General features: G+C 47.0%; 1 protein-coding gene across 1 annotated transcript in view; it reads left to right on the forward strand.

Moving 5' to 3' along the window:
- LOC121832989 (membrane metallo-endopeptidase-like 1) overlaps window positions 1-20295 on the forward strand; it is a 148881-nt gene that overhangs the window by 104169 nt on the left and 24417 nt on the right. Inside the window, exons 16-17 of the mRNA XM_042290369.1 lie at window positions 1592-1701; window positions 11172-11237. Of these exons, the coding sequence (XP_042146303.1) occupies window positions 1592-1701; window positions 11172-11237 (176 nt within the window). The remainder of the gene's footprint in view (window positions 1-1591; window positions 1702-11171; window positions 11238-20295) is intronic.

Below are 20295 nucleotides of genomic sequence, written 5' to 3' on the forward strand. Positions count from 1 at the left end.
AAGCCGTTAAGCGTCTGCCGCATCAATGTACTTCAAAACATGAAACAAATATGTAGACATGAGATCTCTGGTGCGTTATTTTTTTGCAAAATTAAAATGAAACTATCGGCTACTGACATGACGTGGCAGCCTTGGTTGGTGCCTCGTTGTGCAAATCTATTCTTTACTACTAAACTAAAACACGCTTTCGTTGTCGCGTTAAAGTTAACTGCGTTCCGAAATGTGCGCCGTTTTTTGTTTATTGTTGAAAAAAAGAAAGCTAGAGGCAGCGATAATTTGAAAAAAGGGCAGGTAATAAATAAAAATTGCCTTTTGCTCGTAATAATTTGCTGCAAAAAAAAAAAAAAAAGCACCTTCCTGATTCGAAAACTACTGCGATCATGAATACGGAAAGCCACTTTCAGATTAAACTAGACTGACCCAAGCCACTTACAAAATACCGAAGAGAAAGGCTAGTGTCGAACCCTAATGAAGCGGGGTTTAATATAGGCAAGAAGTCATCGCCGTCGAAGATCCCATAGGAAGCAAGGAAAAAGGTTTACGACTCTAAAGCTGCATAAGCATGTGAGAAGTTTAAGAACATTGATGTGAAGGAAACGAATGTCAGCCGGCGATTTCTGACTGAGTTAGAAGATTGCGCATTTTATACAAGTGTCGATCCAAGCAAAAAGGTGAACCATAAGAAAAGGTATCATCCAGAAAAGCAGAATGTACACTCTTATAACCCGAATTGAAAAGTCACATAATGTTAACAGTGATCATGTCGTTTCTGAACAAGCACTGCAGCTGCAATTTTATGCCACTGCAAGTGCTTACTACTAAAAGGCTAAAAACCAGGCTGTTAGTCTAAACTACTGAGTACATCAAGCAAAGAAAGAAGGGTAGAGCCATGTCCATGTCACCTAGATGCAGGATGTATCTATCCACATATTATTCTTTAGTTCCTAAACTATAAAGCTCTAGATATGCGATCTGAGATTGAATAATGTGAAACGACTTGATCTTAGTAAATCGTTTGTATATAATTTCAAGGAATTTACTTCAATATTTTAATATAGCAAGTTCGCGGGACACTTCGGAAGTTTAGCCTTCATTATATAAGTTTACAAGAACCCGTGAAAAAAGCTACCGACAAACGTGAAAAATAATGTAGAGTGAAAAAATAGTATGTGAAAAAACAGACTACAGAAATAGTTTCAACTAACCGAGTTATAGGACAGGTTATAAGTGCAAACAATGGGATATCGGTGAGACACAACGTCACCAGGATGAGGTAAAAGCAAAATATAACGAGAAGTGGACAATGTTCTTTTTGGGCAAAAATATTATGCAAGTCAAAACTTTTTCAATTCACCTGTATAACAATTTACGTATGACGCAGATAGATTTTCCGCTTGCCTCTTGTATCAGTTTTATTGAGCTCTTCATTTATGAGGGCCCGACTTGCATGCTTGGGTTAGTGACTCTAATTTACGCTTGACATTGCAGTGCTCTACAATCTATTTCTTGTTTAAAAATGGTGTCTTTTATGAATTCCGCTTGATTGATTTCAGTTAATCTTATTAAAGTCTGTCTTGAAAATAAATTTCAGATATATCAACTACTAATTCAGGTGTTCCAGGCAATGTGTACGTTTGGTCAGGAATCATGGCGAAAAATTACTTGGAGGCGGCGAAGTGTCTTCAAAGAGCAAATCGAAAGGTGATCTCTGACTGTCTTGATCAACAAACTTTTGCTCTGATTAATATATTTTGAGCGTTAATATGTATTTTACATTATTTTGTATTTGTCATTTTAATATCGATATCAACAGTTTAATGCTTTGCATCCATTACATTCATATATGAAAATATAAATAGTATTTATGCATCAAAGTTATAAGCTTAGTCATACTAACGTAAAAACTCTAGCCTGAGCTTTCCTGTAAACAAAAGAGCGTTGATGTCCTCATTCAGGCGTTTTTTAATCAGTATCATCTGAATTGAAACATCTTACCTAGGGTCTTCTGTTTTGTTTTTACTTAAATACAAACTTGAGAAAGAAGTACTTCAATACTCTTTGTTCTACGTCGGCGAGCAAATATATTTAAAACAAATTCACTTTGACGTTATAATTAGTCATAAAGGTAAAACCGGTATATACCATAACCATCAACCCTAACAAAAAAAAAGTGTATGTACGGTGCGTGGAACGCGACTTCGACAATGTGTTTACCGCATCCTAAAGTGTGATCCCCCGATTTTCGCACCATGACGTCTAGATGTATTACGTTGTCGCCAGCCACGATCCTGGCAGGGCCACACCAGCGTTGGTGGAACTGGCAGATGCCTTTTCTGCTGCTGGTCGCTCTCCAGATTTTGTAGCCAGGACTTGGGACGTCGCGACGAAAGCGGCACTCGAGTCCGCTAGTACATTTTGCCGGAACTTCTGGCCCCAAACGCCAAAATCGGGACACCCGACAACACGACCTGCCGACTCCTGGGGAGTCATTTGTTGCCACTTCGGGACAGCCTTTGTCATATCGGCTGGATCGGACGCTAAACACACCAGTCAAAGATGCGTTCTAGGCACCGTAATACAGATCCTTTTCATGGCAAAAGCAGCCACACTGTGCTTCAGTCTTTGACGTCGCACAAAATTTCCAGTTTATGAACAAAAGTGTGTTTACATTTTTACAAATTGAGTTGCACGCAGGCAACATCCAGAGACCGCATACCTTGCACTTATCAAGAACACGGATGTGGGTAGCAGTATGACCCTGCTCTTACTCACTACGAAAAACCGCGAACGTCATCGTCGCAGGAAATTATGCTCTCCAAGTGTCCACTGTTTGATCTTTAAGTGGTCCGCTATCGTCTCGCGCAATTTTAAAAGCCCGGGGAACATGGGTGTGAAACGGGGACGCTGAATTTCGGCCCTATATCTACATTTCCACAAGACTTGGTGTGCTAGTATTCTTAGCAGTTTCTCAAAGCGATTGCGCGTACGCCTTTGGGAAGGGACGGGCAAGCCAAACACTTAAGTGTGCCCGCACAGTGTGCCCGCACTTACACAAATGGTGAAAACATGCTCGTTGGTCTTTGGGTAAGTACATTAGGGAAGGTGTCTGTCAAGATAATGTCCCGATGTGACAACTTGTCCCTGCCTGGCAGCATTTCTTACCGATACTTCCAGCCACTGTCGGCAGCGTACGGTGATGCGTATGCGTTTAACATGCCATCCCAAACTGCATAGAAACTTCGGGCTTGGTGTCATACAGGCACGTCAGCTACACAAAGCGCTTCGCCCATTCGCGACTCGGGACTCTCCTGAATGCGCGCAGTGGGCAATTCTTCAGTCACGCGACGCTGTATCGCGACGACAGAAACATACTACAGGGAGGGAGTCTGTGCCTCAGAGCACAGGTTGCCAAGCCCCCTGGGCACGAGAGTTTGCCGAAGGTGAGCCAACCAATACCATACAAGAGGTCGACGAACAGACTCTGTGTCGTTTAAAAGATTGAGCACACATTTTAAAGGCAATAACCGCGTAAACGTTGGCAGGCACGGAGTGCTCAAGCCACCACTGGTTCGTGGTAGGTTTTGCGCTTTGAGGCGCTCTTTCGCTAGGTACTCGTTGAGGACATTGAGGTCGAGAAAGAATAACAGCACAACCGGCTTGTGTTAAACGGTTTATCCGAATGCTCGTTCGCTCCCGCTCGTGATTCCCCATCCCCGTCGTCTTCTTTTAGCTCCAGACTGAATGTCTCATGTCAGTGGTGTTCATTGTTAGTTTTTCAACAGTAGGCGCAGTGTCGGCCTGGTGACAAGTTCCGTTTTCCCGTCCCCCCAAAAGTGAGGAGATGATAGATGTCAATCTACGCTTCAAAACGGGTGATAAGAGTGCGATCTTTGCCATAAACCATAGCTCAGAGCACATTAAACTCTTTATTAAAAGCGTTTTATCTTTAAAGGGAAGTTAAAACACAGAAGCGTGCTGCACTTGGACTTCCTGCCTGGTCGAAGATTTTTTCCCAGGCCAGGGATGCTACGGAATTTCTGGAAAAGGTACCCCAAGAACACGTACAGTTTAAGCAAGGAGAATACTAATAGAATCCATCGAAAATAATCAAAACAGCAGCGCCTTACTTTTCTCCCGATTCAACTACGCACCAGAAAGTACGGCGTAGCCCGCAGAAATACGCTGGACTACCAAAAAGCGGTCAGAGTTACGCAGAAACAAAGACGCGTCATCCGCATTGGCAAAGACAGACACTGTGCCCCGTCCGGAAAACGGAAACCCATGGACGAGCTCACTCTTGTGTATTTTACCTAACAACAGGTCAATACTATTTGCAAAAAGCAAAGGAGGCAAACTGCAGCCCTGTCATACCTCTATCGTAACTGAGAAAGCGGCCGTCGGACGACCGTTAACAATAGGTTCGCTAGGCAGACCCGTGTATAAACTCTAAGGCAAATCTATAAATGAGCGAAAAAATGCGAATGCCGCTAAAACTGAAAACGATGTTCTTCCTGATCCAAGGCCTTTGCTTGATCAAGAGATTTGAAGGCGCCACTCAACAGCCGAACGTAGCATACGCGAAAAGTCACGTGTCAGTGCTAAAGAAGATACACTGGTACGTCCTGGAACACTGCAAGCCTGAAAGGGGCAAACTATCAAAGGCAGAAAAGTTGTGCAATCATCTAACTAAAACTGTTGCAATAATCTCGTAAAGGGCGTTGAGTAATGCAAATGGGACGGCAGACACAAGGCTCGGATAACGCTTCCACGTTCTTAGGGAGCAGGTCACTCTATTTAGTTAAAAAAATCAGGCACGTACTCGGTTATTCAGAAAGTAATAATAACATTACCAAGAACCTCACCCAGTACATTATAATATCCGTAATAAAATTCAGTGGGTGAACCATCAGGACCTAATGCGGCACCGGTTTTCATGGAATGCAAGGCTTCGGAGACTTCCACGCCCGAAGCTGGGCGCGAAATCCTTTCATTCACTTCAGCTGGGACTCCGGGCAGATCTCCACAAAACTGTTGTACACCAGAAGCAAGACAACAGGAGTCACCGTTTTGCGTGGAAGTATAAAGACAAAAAATGTTTTCAAAACGTTCTCGATGTCCTCCCCGCCGAGAGGACTCGCGGCCGTCTGTCGAAGCAACACACGGTATCCCTCCCAAGGCCCCGCCTATATTGCGGACACACGAAGGTAACACAACACTTCCGGGTCAGACACGGGCCTACCTCTCAAGAACTGGGCACTGGCTGTTCGCGAGTTGTACCGGAGCAAGCGGCTGTACCGCACTCGCAGCACTTCCAGGTACTCCTGCATAATCATGGTTCCCGCCCCTCCGAGTTGCACAATGCGCAAGTGCCTGATGACGTCGTTCAGCAGCGCAGTCTGCTTTACCTTTCGGCACTTTTCGGCCAGAGCCAGCATGAACTGCCAAGCTGCTTTCAAGCCGTCCCGTTGGGCGGCGGTAAGGGTCAGTGGGGTCACTTTTCGCGCCGCTCAGTTACAGCCGCGGTTTTGCGCAGGAGGCTCACGTCTAGGCACCACAAGTGGCTACGTCCAGACTGAAACTCTGGAACCGACGGTGTAACAGCGAGTGTACTGTGATCCGTAACGTACAGTGCGCCCGGCGGGAGAGGCAGGATCTCGGATCGGGATACCGTGAAAGGAAAATCGGCGGGAAAAGAAACAGTGTCAGCGCGGCTAGAAGTACCGCGACCACACCACATATATCCAAAGAAAATAATGGCAAAACCTGCCAGGCATACCCTAGCGTTCCATGTAGATCGGTCCCGCCCACGCCCGTGTACATATGCATCAGAATCGACGACGCAGTTAAAGTCCTCAAGACAAAACTCGGCTGCCGTAAGAGAAAAAAAGGCGTCCAACGAACGAAATAAAGAATTCGAGAACGTAGGTTGTTCTTGCGCATACAGTATAATCGCGCGGAGGCGTTGATCCCCCCCCCCCCCCCCAATCTAAATTAAACATAATAAGTTATAACACGCCCGTCGGCGTCAAACGAACGTCTCCTGCAATATGAAAGACCCATTGAGTGCGCGTTGTTAAGACAACGGCGGGTGGGGGCTCTGCGCGCGCTATGGGCGATTCGATTCTGCGCCGTGGGGAGTACTTCTTCAGAGACCAACCGAGCCTGAACGCGCTTACTTTTAACGCGAAAGCATGAACTGGTCCCATGGAGCGAACCGACGTCATCAGCTTTGAAGCTGCGCCAAACAGCACCTTCCCCTGTCCCGATGGAGCGAAGCCTGTTCTCTGGAAGCTGAAATCCGATAATAGGCTTCCATTGGCTGGAGCGCGTCATGAAAAAATAAGGCGACCACAGATAGAGGGTTGTTTCGAAGAATAAACAACATTTAACCACCAATTTTCCAGATGGACACAAGACGAACCTAGAAGCGCGATATAAGTTAATTTCTTTTGAATAGTATTTTAAACCGACTTGCCTCATCCGTCACGTTAAATTGTACAGCCGATAGCCCTCGTTAAAACTCCAACTGCGTTGTCCGTGTAGCATTTATGCTTTCTATCACTGGTGACACACGCAAGCTTGACAGGCTAGCAAAGACGAAGCGACCGGAAATCGCTTGGGATGTAAGCAGCGGTTCACGTTTGCAAACAACAAAAGGTGTCTATAGGAGCGCGGCACGAAGCCCCTGCAGTCATGGCCAACCTGTCCTCTTCGTTACCCTCTGGTAGATGACGAAAAACTTCAAGTATTTTGAACTTCTCTCCGAGGTGCTGCTTACTCCCCTTTGTTGTCCCATCTAACCAAAGTGTGCTCTTTTTAGTGTTTCGTGATAGTTTGTTTGTGACGTGTGTGCGTTGTTCGAGGATTATCTGTTTATGCAGATAATTCTCTACAGGCGATCTAAAGATCTGTTTGACGAACCTTGCTTTTGTAGTTATACGATTCAGTACGGTGTCGGTTAATAAATACATTAAGTTCTAAATACCCATGCTGCCTATTAAACATGGGACAATAGATATAGACGCGGACTGTTTTTGCTTAGGCGGCAACTGCCTGGCCCTGATTGCTTGGGAAAATCCGACGAATAAAAAACAACTACATATTATACAGATAGGGAGCCTTATTCGTATAGCACTTTTCGGTTATGTTTGGGGTTGTATTTTGACAGCCATGTGAGATCCTTGTGATGTTTTTTCTGTGATGCGAACGATGTTTCTTTTTACCTCGCCTGCGGCAGCGGTGTGAAGTCCCCTAGTTTCCCGTCGTCTCCTTCGTGGGGAGCGCGTCGCCTCTTCCCACCGAGATCACCCGATTGACCCGATCACCTAGTTCTCCTTCGTCTGCGTCCTGTTGTGCTACCGAGTCCCAACGTGGTCCACGAAATCGGACCGTACCGACGCCACCAACTCGAAAAACGCAAAAACCAATCCACCGCAGGCCGCGACCGCTCGGCGTTCTCCTGTCTCAGAGAGGCGCTTGCTATTGGCTGACGAGCCTCCATCATCACCGCGCTGACACCGCTGCTGGGGTATGCCGCGCCTTTCCTGGGCGGAAAAATGCGCTCAGGAAGAGGTGTGTCCTGACCTTACATTACTTTTTTAATGTAAAATCGGCGTCGCGTGGTAGTATTTTTGGTTTTTTAGGATGCTTTGGGCCCGTAGATTAGTTGTGATAAAAGCGGACAATTACAGGTTTCTCTTTAGTGCCCCTTTAACCCGTCTCGGAGTGTAGTAGTCGGTTTGCCGTGAGCCGTATTTTTACCGACGGCACCACCTCTAAATACCCGAGCCAATACCTAAATACCCAACTCGCCCAGGCTTCAACTTTAGCGACCCTAAGATATTGAATTTGTCGGGCTCTGATGGCTGATTCACTTATTTCCGTTTGCATGTGACTTTGTCCGTTGTACCCGATCACACTCAGGCGCACCTCGAAGATAGCTGTACCCACTTACATCTTATAATAATTGACAACTATCGTTATCTGACACTAAAGCAAGTAGGGGGGCGAGTTGGTTAAGGATTGACATGTTAACCCTGTAGCGAAGGGACAAAAAGGGACGGAAAGACACGAAGCTCGAGAGTTTCGTGTCAGTCTGTCCTTTACTGTCCCCTCGCTCCATGGTCACCATGTTTATCGTTATCTACATGAAGCGCAACAATGTTCAGTGAGAACCGCATTCTGTAATGACTGAGGACTTCATTATCTAAGACTTATTACGACAATATAGATTAGCTTCTTATTTGCAATTTAGTCAGAAGCTATGCACCGCTTTATACAAGCCTTTACACATTCGAGGAATAAATCGGCATAACGTTAAACCGCAAGAATTACGCTACAGTGTGAGGTTATACATTTTTATACGATACTGACTCTGCATTTATGCGTTCTTGCACATTTTTTTTGTAAAATACTTTCTTCTTGATATTTTTGTAATGTGGATAAGTTTGTTTGGATTGAAATTAAGGTGCATGTGCATGGTTAAGCGAGAAGTTAAAGCACATACAATAATTCTAATAATAACAATACTAGCTTTACTTACCACCTAAGTATTGTGGGAGCTGCAGAAAAAATGTTGTCTGAGCAGCTTGACTGGTCCCCAATACCCCTCAGGTGGCGAGAAAAAAAAAAGAACACCATAAATTATTCAATAATACATGAACTTCCATAAGAAAAAAAAAACAATAAAATCGCCAACCAAGCAGTAGACCAAAGTGACTTTGGTCCACATTAAGATCAAATCTATGGGAAACTGAACACAAGAAAAAAAAAGAGAATTCAACAATATCATATTTGTTACATCTCACTTGCACAAAATTGCATTTAAACAGATATGTCAACATGCTTTTGTACACTGCGTGAAGCTAATTGTAGTTGCAAGTTATAAGTCAAAATTCACAAGAAAATAGCTATTTAATATTAGAGATGGCAATGAGTAACTCAGGTACCGTTCTACTGAGTTCAGTCGAGTTGAAGGGACTATCCAGTTTTCTCTATGTCTTGTAGAGCAACTAAACCTTTTTATTTGCAATTGGGCCATAATACGAATAATATTTACATTTATTTCTGGATCTGACTTATAGCGGACACTCAAGCAATATTTATATAGGTTGTAGGCTCTGGCAACACCGGAACGTTAAACATATATTTTACTTGGAGCATCATACGAAACGTTATAAACATGCCGAATATATATTTGTTCGTATTAAATGAACACACCATATTTATGAAAATAGTGTTGCCCCACACTAGTTAGCAATATTTTAAATTTGAGTAAAAAAGTAAAATATAAAGAAGATACTTAATTCGTGCGAAAACAAAGTATCTGATACGACGAACTAGACCAGTAATTTGAGGTTTTTGGTTAATATATGTGGTTTACATAATTCTTTCACAACATGTCGGCAAAACTTTTGACAAGACACTTACAATAATCTCCATCTTCTGTACGACGTGAATTTAGGCTGATGTCTTGACGTGTGGGTATGGACTTGTTTTCTTTTTATTGCAATATAACTGTTTTCTGTTTACTTTAAATGCGTAGAATGAAAGACTGAGCACATATCTAGTGTTTTTGTTACATCCTAACATTTATCTATAAACTCATGAATGTGACGACCAAAAAATATTTAAGTATTATCCGTATATAAGAAAAATTAGGCACTATACTCCGTTTCACCTTCAGCCCGAGCGCAGCGGACGCTAGGAGTAATCCCAGCCAATCCAGCGTGGAGAGAGTGTCATGTGACCTTGAGCTCCCTGTGACCCTCTGCCCAACCGGCAGGTCACGCGATTTTCTCCCGGCGCTGGATCGGCTGGGATGGCCTGTGGCGTCCACGGCGCTCAGACTGAAGGTGGAACGGAGTATAGAGCTAATTTTTAGCATATTGTTAAGATAAATTTAAAGAGTAGTGACCACAAGACACTACCCTGTGACACACCACAAAACGCAGATTAAGCCTTTGAGACCATATTATTTTTCTACCATTTTTTTGGCGAAGAAAACATGATTTTGAAAGCATTAGGACCGGTCTAGGTATACCACCGTAATTAAAGCTTTCTGGAAAAATATTATAATTCACTGAGTGAAAAGTCTGAAAACTGACGAATAACCAAGAAATCTTAAATTTGTTTTCAAATTATGTAAGGATATTGTAAGTTTTCTGCTTAAAGCTAATTTGCTTAATTTTTTTTACAAAAAAAAATGAATGGGTGTGGCGTCAACAAGTTACTCGTACTAATAAATCTAAGTATCTGGCTTGTTCCTTTTTTAAATCCCTTGAAAATACTGGCAGTACAGGAATTCGGCTTTAATTTACCAGATAATTTTAATACCCCTTTTTGTAAAGTAATGTAATTGTTGCTACATGCATTTGAAACAAAAAAGTACTGTAACTAAACAGGTGTTAAATAAATCAGTGGAAATACACGCAATAAAATCAACTACATGCTTCAGAGGTCATATCTGGTAGTCTTCATTATCACAGCTAGTGCGATTACTTAGGTCTTGTGTTACTGATAATACTTCATGCACGGTGGCCGGTTACAGAAACATTTAGTTATCATTTCGAATGCGCACATATACTCAAGCAGCTGAAGAGTAGCCACATGTAGTACTGTTTTTAAAGAAATCGTTAAATGCATCAGCCAATTCGGCGCCAAACAATTCCTTCCCATTTACTTAAAGTTCTGAGAAAGGTGCATGCGGGGTACCATGATGTAAGAGTTCGTTCAAACTGGATCATTACACTTCCTGTCGGCTTTTCTTATCCTTTAAACAAGAGAAGTGGTGTTCGGTGCGCGAAGATCGTAGTTTTTTTCTCAGCTTGCTTCGGTACTGTTTAAAGATTGTCAGGACATCAGGTGCACGAGCATTGAAAAGCATTGAAAACGCAACAGAATAGCTTGTTTCTAACTATATTTTTTATGCAACTCAGGCGTAATCCATGGCTTACGTATTTTTCGGCAGTGGTGAGAATATATATTTTTTAAATACAAATAAACAAATTCTAAGCATCATTCGCCTCAATGGATGCATCTTTCGGTTAAAAATTTTCCTGCAGCAGGGCATCGCGGATTCCCTTCATTCGGTATTCCACTCTCGTAAAAGAAGAGTGTAATGTTGATCGAGATTTCCCGCTCATTTGTATTTGTCTGTTTTTTGTTTTCAGGCAAAGGATGAAAGGACGCCAAGAATAACATTTGCGAGCTACGTCGCTTCCAGATTAGCCCGCCAGGTTGGTACATTTTCTTGCGAAAAAAAAAACAAAACAACAACAGAAAAAGTGAAAGCCGCTTACAACTCCCTGTAACGCCGAATTTGAGCGCAGCTCTTGAGGAGGAGGAGGGAAGGGCGCTGGGGGGGGGGTCAGACTAACCAGGGGGGGGGGGGTCACGTAACCTTGGGGGGTCACGTGACCCCCAACGCCGATGATGTCATCACTGACGTCACTGATGATGTCATCAGTGACGATGACGATGCGGGTACCGATGACGTCATTAGTGACGTCACTGATGACTTCACCAGTGATGATGACGATGCGAATGTCGGTGACGTCATCAGTGACGTCGCTGACGACGTCATCAGTGATGATGACGATGACGATGCGGATGCCGGTGACGACATAAGTGACGTCACTGATGACGTCATCAGTGATGATGACGATGCGGATGTCGGTAACGTCACCGGCATCCACATCGTCATCGTCATCATCACTGATGACGTCACCGGCATCCACATCATCATCGTCATCATCACTGATGACGTCACCGGCATCCACATCGTCATCATCATCACTGATGACGTCACCGGCATCCGCATCGTCATCGCCATCATCACTGATGACGTCATCATCACTGATGACGTCACCGGCATCCACATCGTCATCGTCACTGATGACGTCATCATCATTGATGACGTCATCATCACTCATGACGTCACCGGCATTCACATCGTCATCGTCATCATCACTGATGCCGTCACCGGCATCCACATCGTCATCGTCATCATCAATGATGACGTCACCGGCATCCGCATCGTCATCGTCATCATCACTGATGATGACGTCATCAGTGATGATGACGATGACGATGTGGTTGCCGGTGACGTCATCAGTGTCGATGACGTCATCGGGGGGTCACGCGACATCGGCGGGGGTCACGTGACCTCGAGGAGGGGGTCACGTGACCTCAGGGGAGTCACGTGACCTCGGGGGGTCACGTGACCTTGGGGGAGGGTCACGTGCCCCCCACGAAGTCACGTGACCCCGGTGGGGGGCTCGCGCGGTGCATAATGGGACATTTCCCATGATGCACCGCGCGGTTACGCCGACGCCGACGCCGACGCCGCTCAAGCCGGAAACGGGCCCCTAAGAGCTGCGCTCTAAAACTAAGCTAAGGGGTTACTACGTGGACATCCTTTGTTTTGCATGCACTATGTGTTGAGGGAATTGTTGCTTCTTGGCGTTCCGAGATATCGATCAGTCTCAACAAATCTCAACACTTTTATTTTAAACTACACACTACACACGTTCAAAACAGACGAGCCACTTTCTCGTTCTCCGATCCGTAGCGTTCCAGCTTTCGTTCTGTCCGTCTCCACTTTCCCAGCTGTTGATCTTCCCGGCTGCATCCGGCCGCTGCGGGTACGAAGTTTACATCTCGCTGCCCGCGCGCGATCATAAATCGTCTCCGCCGAGACAAGCAGTGGTGCGAGGTTCAGCTCGCTCCTCGCGTGCATCCTCTCCGCAGAGGGAATCCGATGCCGTCCTCGCGAAAGTTCCAACACACTCCCCACCGAATGGGCGCGAGCACATTCTAGAGTTCCGTCATTTCTAAGGGGTAGATTAGTTGCACTGGCCTTCGCAATACTGTACCGCGATGTACGCGAATCTCGCATGAACGAACCCTTGCATCGCGTCCATGAAATACCTTCTCAACCTTTCCAAGCTTCCAAAGCAGTCGTGGAAGTGGCTCTTTCAAAGGGATCAACTGGCCCACTCGGGGCGGAGGGGACTGCTTTCGGTGACTAGCGTAAGCAGACCTCAGTTCTCGGAGGTACTCCGCCCCCCACGTCCCCCACGTAAATTTAGGATCCGTTTTCGCTTTCGCCACAGACCGCGAAGTGTCTCCGGTGTCGAAGCGAGCGGCTCTCCCCCGGCCGCTGGCAGCGCCGTCAGCCGTCTACCGATTAGAAAGCTCGCAGGCGTGAGAGGGTCGCCCTCTCCCATCTCGTTGTATACAAAGGTCAATGGCCTCCAATTCACCACGGCTTCAATTTCGGTGAGAACCGTGGCCAATTCATCTTCGCCCAGGCATTTCTTTCCGATCACCTTCCTCGATGACACCTTTACTGAGCGCACGAGCCTCTCATAAAAACCTCCCCACCATGGCGCTCGTTCGACAATAAATCGCCACTCTATGCCAGCATTGGCAAAATGCTGAATCACATCAGGGTGTCGGAGTGTCTTCCACAGTTCCCTTAGTTCTTTTGAGGCCCGTTTAAATGTCAAAGCGTTATCCGAATAAATGACGCGGCATACCCCTCTCCGCGACACACATCTGCGAAAGGCATACAGAAAGCTCTTTGTCGACATGTCTGTCACTAACTCTAAATGTACCGCTCGGGTAACCGCACATGTAAACAACAAGACGTAACATTTGCTGGTGAGGTCGTTCGCCTTAACATACAGGGGTCCCGCAAAGTCTGTGCCCACTACTTCAAACGGGTCCGCTCGCGTTGTACGATCCGCCGGCAAGGGTCCCGTTGGAGCACTTGCAGGAGTCGCGTTGAATCGCTGGCAGGTCACACACGCACGCACCACTTTCTTTACCAGCTGTCTTCCGCGGAGGATCCAGTACTTCTCGCGCAGCTGCACGAGAGTGTCCCTGGCTCCCGCGTGCAGTACCTGGCGATGGGCGTCGATGGTCAGCAACGTTGAGTATCGATGCTCCTTAGGCAGTACAATGGGGTGGCGTTCTTCTTGCGTCAGGTTCGATGACTGGAGTCGACCGCTGATCCTCAGCAATCCCTCTTCATCGATGAAAGTGCGAAAGTCACGCAAGAGCGACCCAGGTGGGGGCGACATTCTCTTTGCTGCACAATCAATATCGGAGGCAAACGCTGATTTTTGTGCTCTCGTTATCCAGTGTGTTTGCGCTACGTGGATCTCCTCGGCGGTCAGTGGTCCCATCCTTTTTTCTGACGATCTGAGGTTATAGATGAACCGTAAAATCCAGGCCGTTGTTCTGTGGAGTTTCAAGGCCGAGCTGAACCTTGAGATGTCCAGCAACTCTTCCGGTACAGTTGCAGTTACCTCGAAGAGCTCTGCTCTTGGAGTCCTCTCCTCGAGCCCGTCGTGGGAAAGCTCCTCGTCACTTTCCCCAGGCCACTCTGTCGGGGGCAGTAGCAACCAAGTTGGTCCGTTCCACCAGAGCGGTGCAGACAGCAGTCGACCCGCGGACAGCCCTCGTGTCATCAGGTCGGCAGGATTTTCTTTCCCCGGGCAGTGGTGCCACATTGCCTTCTCGTTGTTTGCTTGAATTTCTTGTACTCTATTTTTCACGAACGTCTTCCACCTGGATGGCTCTCCCCTAATCCAATGCAGAGCGATCATAGAATCCGTCCAGAAGTGGACTTCATCCACTTTGATTTCGAGGTGTGTCCTTACGTACTTAAACAGCCTCGATCCGATCAAGCATGCCATGAGCTCTAATCTAGCAAGGCAGATTTCCTTCAGGGGCGACACGCGGCACTTAGCCAGTAAGAGTGTCGCGGTAGTTTCTCCGGTGGCATCCGTCGAGCAGATGAAGATCATCGATCCGTATGCGGAGGTGCTGGCATCCGAGAATACGTGCAACGTTCGATGTACAACGTTGCCCTTCAGCTCGCTGTCGTAGAATCTGGGCACGTTAATTTGCTGAAGTGTGGTGAGCTCGTCGCACCAGTTGTTCCAGCCACTCATCAGTTCTTCCGGCAGTGTATCGTCCCAGCGCAGGTTCAGCTTCCAGATTTCCTGAAACAAGATCTTGGCTCGCACCACGAAGGGGGAAAGGAAACCAAGGGGGTCATACAGTCGTGCTGTCGTCTGGAGCACGAAACGCTTGGTGTTTCTTCGTTGGCGGGCAAATTCAATCACGTGTTCTGCCGAAAAGGAAAGGCTGTCTTCATTCGGCTTCCACGTCAGACCGAGTACCTTCAACACACCCGTCTGTTGTCCCAATGGTCTCTCATCGGGACCCTTGTCTTCAAGCATTTTCGACAGGGCTGCGCTATTGAAGCCCCACTTATGGAGCTTCATCCCCGCTGCTCCAAATATCTCGATCGCCTCGTACAGAATGTCCCGGCGTCCTCTTCACTTTCCGCGCCAGTTAAGAGGTCGTCAACGTAGACCGATCTACCCAGTCGCTCTGCTGTCTTGGGGAATACGCTCTCCATTTCTCTGAAATGATGTCGTAGGGTCGCGGCCAACAGAAAGGGGCTGGACGTGGCTCCGAAAATGACCCTCGTCATACGCCAGACTTCCACCTCCGGAGTTGTTTGGTTCGGTTGAGGAATTTCTTTGTACCAGAGGAACCGCAGAGCATTGCGATCCTCCGGGTTTACTTCAATTTAAAGGAAGGCCTTTTCGACGTCAGCAACCAGTGCCACCGGGTGTTGCCTGAAGTTGAGAAGCAGGCTAACAAGGTCTGGGTTCAGGTTCGGACCGCTCTCCAGGTTGTCGTTTAGTGACTTGCAGTTCGGTCCGTGCGAAGACGCGTCGAAAACGATTCTCATCTTCGTCGTACTGCTGTCTTCTCGCAGAACAGCCTGATGGGGCATGTAGTACACCCGTTCATTCGAGTTATCGTCTCTCTCGACCCTCTCAGCCATTCCGTTCTCGACGTAAAGCCGGACTGCCTGATCATATCTCTGCATGAGCTCAGGATTCTTGCTTAGCCTCTTTCGTTGGCTTTCGAGTCTCTTCCAAGCCATCTCTCGGTTGCAATCAAGCTTTACATCAAGTTTCCAAGGGAGGCTCACTTCGTATCTTCGACCAGATTTGGTGATGCTTCTCTCAAAGCGCTGCATGATGTCGCTATCGGAGTGATCCTGGACCTCTGCGTCCACAACTCCCATACTCTCAAGCTCCCAAAATCCTCTCAGGACAGCCGTGTTCTCCTGGTCGCTCACGGCAGCTCTGAGGACGATCACTTGGGAACAGTTGACAACAGCTGCAGTCGCCTGGGAACGTCCATGTACTGCCCAACCAAAGGCGGTCTCCACTGCCGTCAAGTTCTCGCTCAATCGACGGACTCTTCCCGTAACGCATCCCCAGTAGTGCTCCGATCCTAAGAGGATTCCTACTCCGTTGCACTCGAGTCCGTTCAGGTCGTCACCAACCGTTAGTCCGAGCTCCTCCATATTCACCAGGATGTCTTCATCCGGGCCTGGAAGTTCTTGTTCGCAGATAGAACGCGTCTCGAGGGCGTCTATCTCGTATGTCTGGCCGGTTAGACGATTACTCAAAACTACTTGAACTCTACGGTATGTTTGTTCGCTAGTCTTGCCACCGAACACTCCGACTGTAAGAACCTCCGTTCCGAGAAGCTTGCAACCAAGACCCCTCGACAGCTCCTCTGTAATGAAGGAGCGCTGACTACCGCTGTCGAAGAGAATGCGGGCCAACTTTCTTCTGTTCTTGCTTTCCACCCACGCGGTAACGGTTTGCAGGAGGACAGCCGGTTTGTTGCCCTTCTCGCTCACATGCAGGTTGAGAGGCGTCTTGTCTTTCTTCCGCGTTTCATCCGATCCGCTGGCGGCTCGTCCCGGCAAGTAATCTGGATCACACATAGTGGATACATGCCTTCCTCCACACCTGTCACAACGGAGCGTGCCGCGACACATTCTTGCCGTGTGGTTCGGCTTTGTGCACCGGAAGCACCTGCAATCGGCTTGCAGCCTGCGCTTCTTTTCCTTGAGTTCGATCTTCGCGTTACAGTCTGGTGTGCTGTCCGCCTTTGATTTGCAAAGAAAGCATTCCATGCTGTCCATCCTGCCATGCAAGGCCGTAGCGGTAGCGTTCCGAGTCTTGGCGTTGTTTAGGCGCCTCTTCGGATGTTCATGCATGGGGAAACAATGTGCAGGCTTACCGCCGGCGTCTTCGGGTTGTTCCTTGGATGTTTTCTCCCGGCTCTCCACCTCGATCTTGAGAAAGTTCAGCAGCGCGCGCACCTCCTTAACGGGTCCTTGTTCCGTTGCTGAGTCGGAGCCGATGTCGGTTGCTGATGTTCCCCCGGCGGTGGCGTTTTCGGCGTTCCCCGAAGACATCTTGCGGTTGAACTCGAGCCTCATGTCGTCCGGAAGCGCACGAAGCAGAACCGGGTAGAGCATGGCACAGTATGACTGATCCGTCACCCCCAACGCCCGAAGGCCCCGGATGTGAGCCTGGACGCTGTCGTAGACCCGCCGCAGAGCTCTGACGCTGCGCGATGACGGCACCTGAATGATGTCCATGAGCCCTGTCATGTGGTCCTGTATCAGCTCCGCCTGGTTCCCGAACCGCTGCTGCAGGAGCTCGATGGCGTGGGCGTAGCATTCAGCGGTTGGGTGCAGTCCTGCGATGGCGGCTGCTCCATCACCAGTCAGGGCTGCCCTCAAGTAGTTGAATTTTTCTGAGGACGATAGTTCCGGATTTTCATGGATGGCGGTCTGAAATTGCTCCCAGAAGGGCTGCCAATTTCTTCGGTGTCCGTTAAACTTGATGAGCTCTAATTTGGGAAGCTTGATTTTTGATGTCACCTTTCTTGCTTCCCGCTCTTCGTTCGGTTTCCCGCTTGTTCGTTGGCTGTCCTCCGGACTTTTCACTTTCCTTTTGAGCTTTGCTAGGCACGTGACGATCTTGTCAGAATAATCTATCACTTGCGTGAATTCTGCTTCTGCTTCTTTTTCGGAAATCAACGACTCGATCGCGGCATCTACGTGGTTGAGTTGGTCCCGAGCGAGGCTTAGACGTTCGATCAATATATCGAGATCATCGACGGTCGCCGTAGGTGATTGTAATAAATCCTTTGCCTCGCTGAGGAGCCTCGTTACTTGCGTTCGATGCGTTTTTCGTTTTTTCTTGAGGACGTCCATTGCCGTTCAGTCCTGGCTTGCAGTGCTGCTTGCTTGTGTCGGTCTATCGTAGATGTTGCCGTTGATTACCAGATTTCGCTCGTTCAGTCGTTACTTTCTCTTCTCTGTCTGCTGGCGATTCGATCACACGTTGCTCATCGGCTTCATTTGCAGTGCAGTAGTCTCTGTCCCGGGTTTCGGCACCAATTATTTTGTTGAGGGAATTGTTGCTTCTTGGCGTTCCGAGATATCGATCAGTCTCAACAAATCTCAACACTTTTATTTTAAACTACACACACTACACACGTTCAAAACAGACGAGCCACTTTCTCGTTCTCCGATCCGTAGCGTTCCAGCTTTCGTTCTGTCCGTCTCCACTTTCCCAGCTGTTGATCTTCGCGGCTGCATCCGGCCGCTGCGGGTACGAAGTTTACATCTCGCTGCCCGCGCGCGATCATAAATCGTCTCCGCCGAGACAAGCAGTGGTGCGAGGTTCAGCTCGCTCCTCGCGTGCATCCTCTCCGCAGAGGGAATCCGATGCCGTCCTCGCGAAAGTTCCAACACTATGCGCGCAAGACACGCGTACGACCAATTATTACAACCTATTTAATCAGCGTAGTCTACACCAAGAACCGAAAAATGTTTAATTGAAAAAGATCTGCCTAAAATATTGTTTTGACCGGTTGAACTGTTTCGTTCTTTGCATTCTTCTTGTTAATGATCGGTATTACTTAATCACATGTATCTAATGTCACGAGTCACACGTTCAAGACGTCGCTTGACGTCATGATAGCTCGTAGCATCATGACATCATGTTTCCTCAAGATGTCAGTCACGTGAGGTCAATTGACTCAAGTGATATCGTCATGGGAATCACTTGACGTCAGAATGTCACATGACGTCACTCGACAACCTGAGGATACGTGACGTGATGTCGCTTACCGTAATCGTGTGACATGACATCGTGACGTCATAGAGCGCAGTCGCGTGGCCATGACGTTATGTTGGCGTGTAACGTCACGGTATCACGTGACGTCCGAACGTCACATGATGCAGTGACTTCATGTGACACTGTTAAGTCACTTAGGAGATCGTGTGATATCACGTGACACCGTAACGTCACGTGATGACATGACTTCACGTGGCTTAATAATGTCCCGTGACGTCATGATGTCCGATGGCGTCACACACTTCGGTCATCTGGCACCGTTACTTCACGATGTCACGAGACTGTGCATGTTGGCCGCTGTTCTATTGGTTCCAGTACTTGGTAGCGTCGGCAGCATCTGCAGTTAAGCTGAAACTAAGTATAGTTTACTTGGAACCCTATCGGATAAGAGAAAGAATACACTGCGATCGTAGCGCAAAACGGCTTTCTAAGAGAAGTTTAAATGGTACATTCACTGTGGGTTTCTGGCGTAGAAGAAACTGAGGCTATATCCAGAATTCTGTGTCTTGGGGAGTCAATTTTTCTTAGCAGGGAGTTTTTATTTCGTGCTCGTTGTTGATAGATTCGGTGTTTTTCTATGTTAAGGTTTGTATGCCAACTAGAGCCCTAAAACCGTGCGACCAATAGGTGAGTGGCGTTTGGCAACTTCCGGTTCTTTAGGATATTTTGTTTAGCTGTTGACAAACGACGACGATGATCGGCAAGCCTGTCTAAGCGTGGTTCAGAAAGATACAGTTTGGAGGTTTCAGAAATATGCTTGCACAAGCTTGCAGCTCATTGTCGTCGTTTGTCGACGGTGAAACAATGTTTCCTAAGGAAGGGGAAGTTGCCAAACGCCGCTAACCTATGAACGCGATCTCATAGAGCGAGTCTATGTGGGTTAAGAGTAAACAGCCGCGATTTATTCAAACTTCAGGTTGGGCAAGTTAATTGTTTATGTTGATCGACGTTGCAGCGCACTAAAAAAAACTATCACTCAAGCATCCACCACACACACAAGGAACAAAACTCACACAGAGCTCACTAACAACGTTGTATTGCGTTATTAACTTCTGCTTCTTCTTTAAATCGAGATAATTTTCAAAGAGAAAAAAAACGACAAATAAAGAAAAGTCAAAAAACTTTCTAACAATTAGGCAAGTTTGCAGCTAAATAATCAATATTTTTGGTAATAATAATATAGATGGCGTACTAACGCATTTGCCTTGGAGTCGTATGATCTTGTCAGCTTCGATTATTTCCCTCGTTAATT

This window comes from Ixodes scapularis, unplaced genomic scaffold (assembly GCF_016920785.2).
Source record: "Ixodes scapularis isolate PalLabHiFi unplaced genomic scaffold, ASM1692078v2 PGA_scaffold1__304_contigs__length_218370807, whole genome shotgun sequence".
Lineage (NCBI taxonomy): Eukaryota > Metazoa > Arthropoda > Arachnida > Ixodida > Ixodidae > Ixodes > Ixodes scapularis.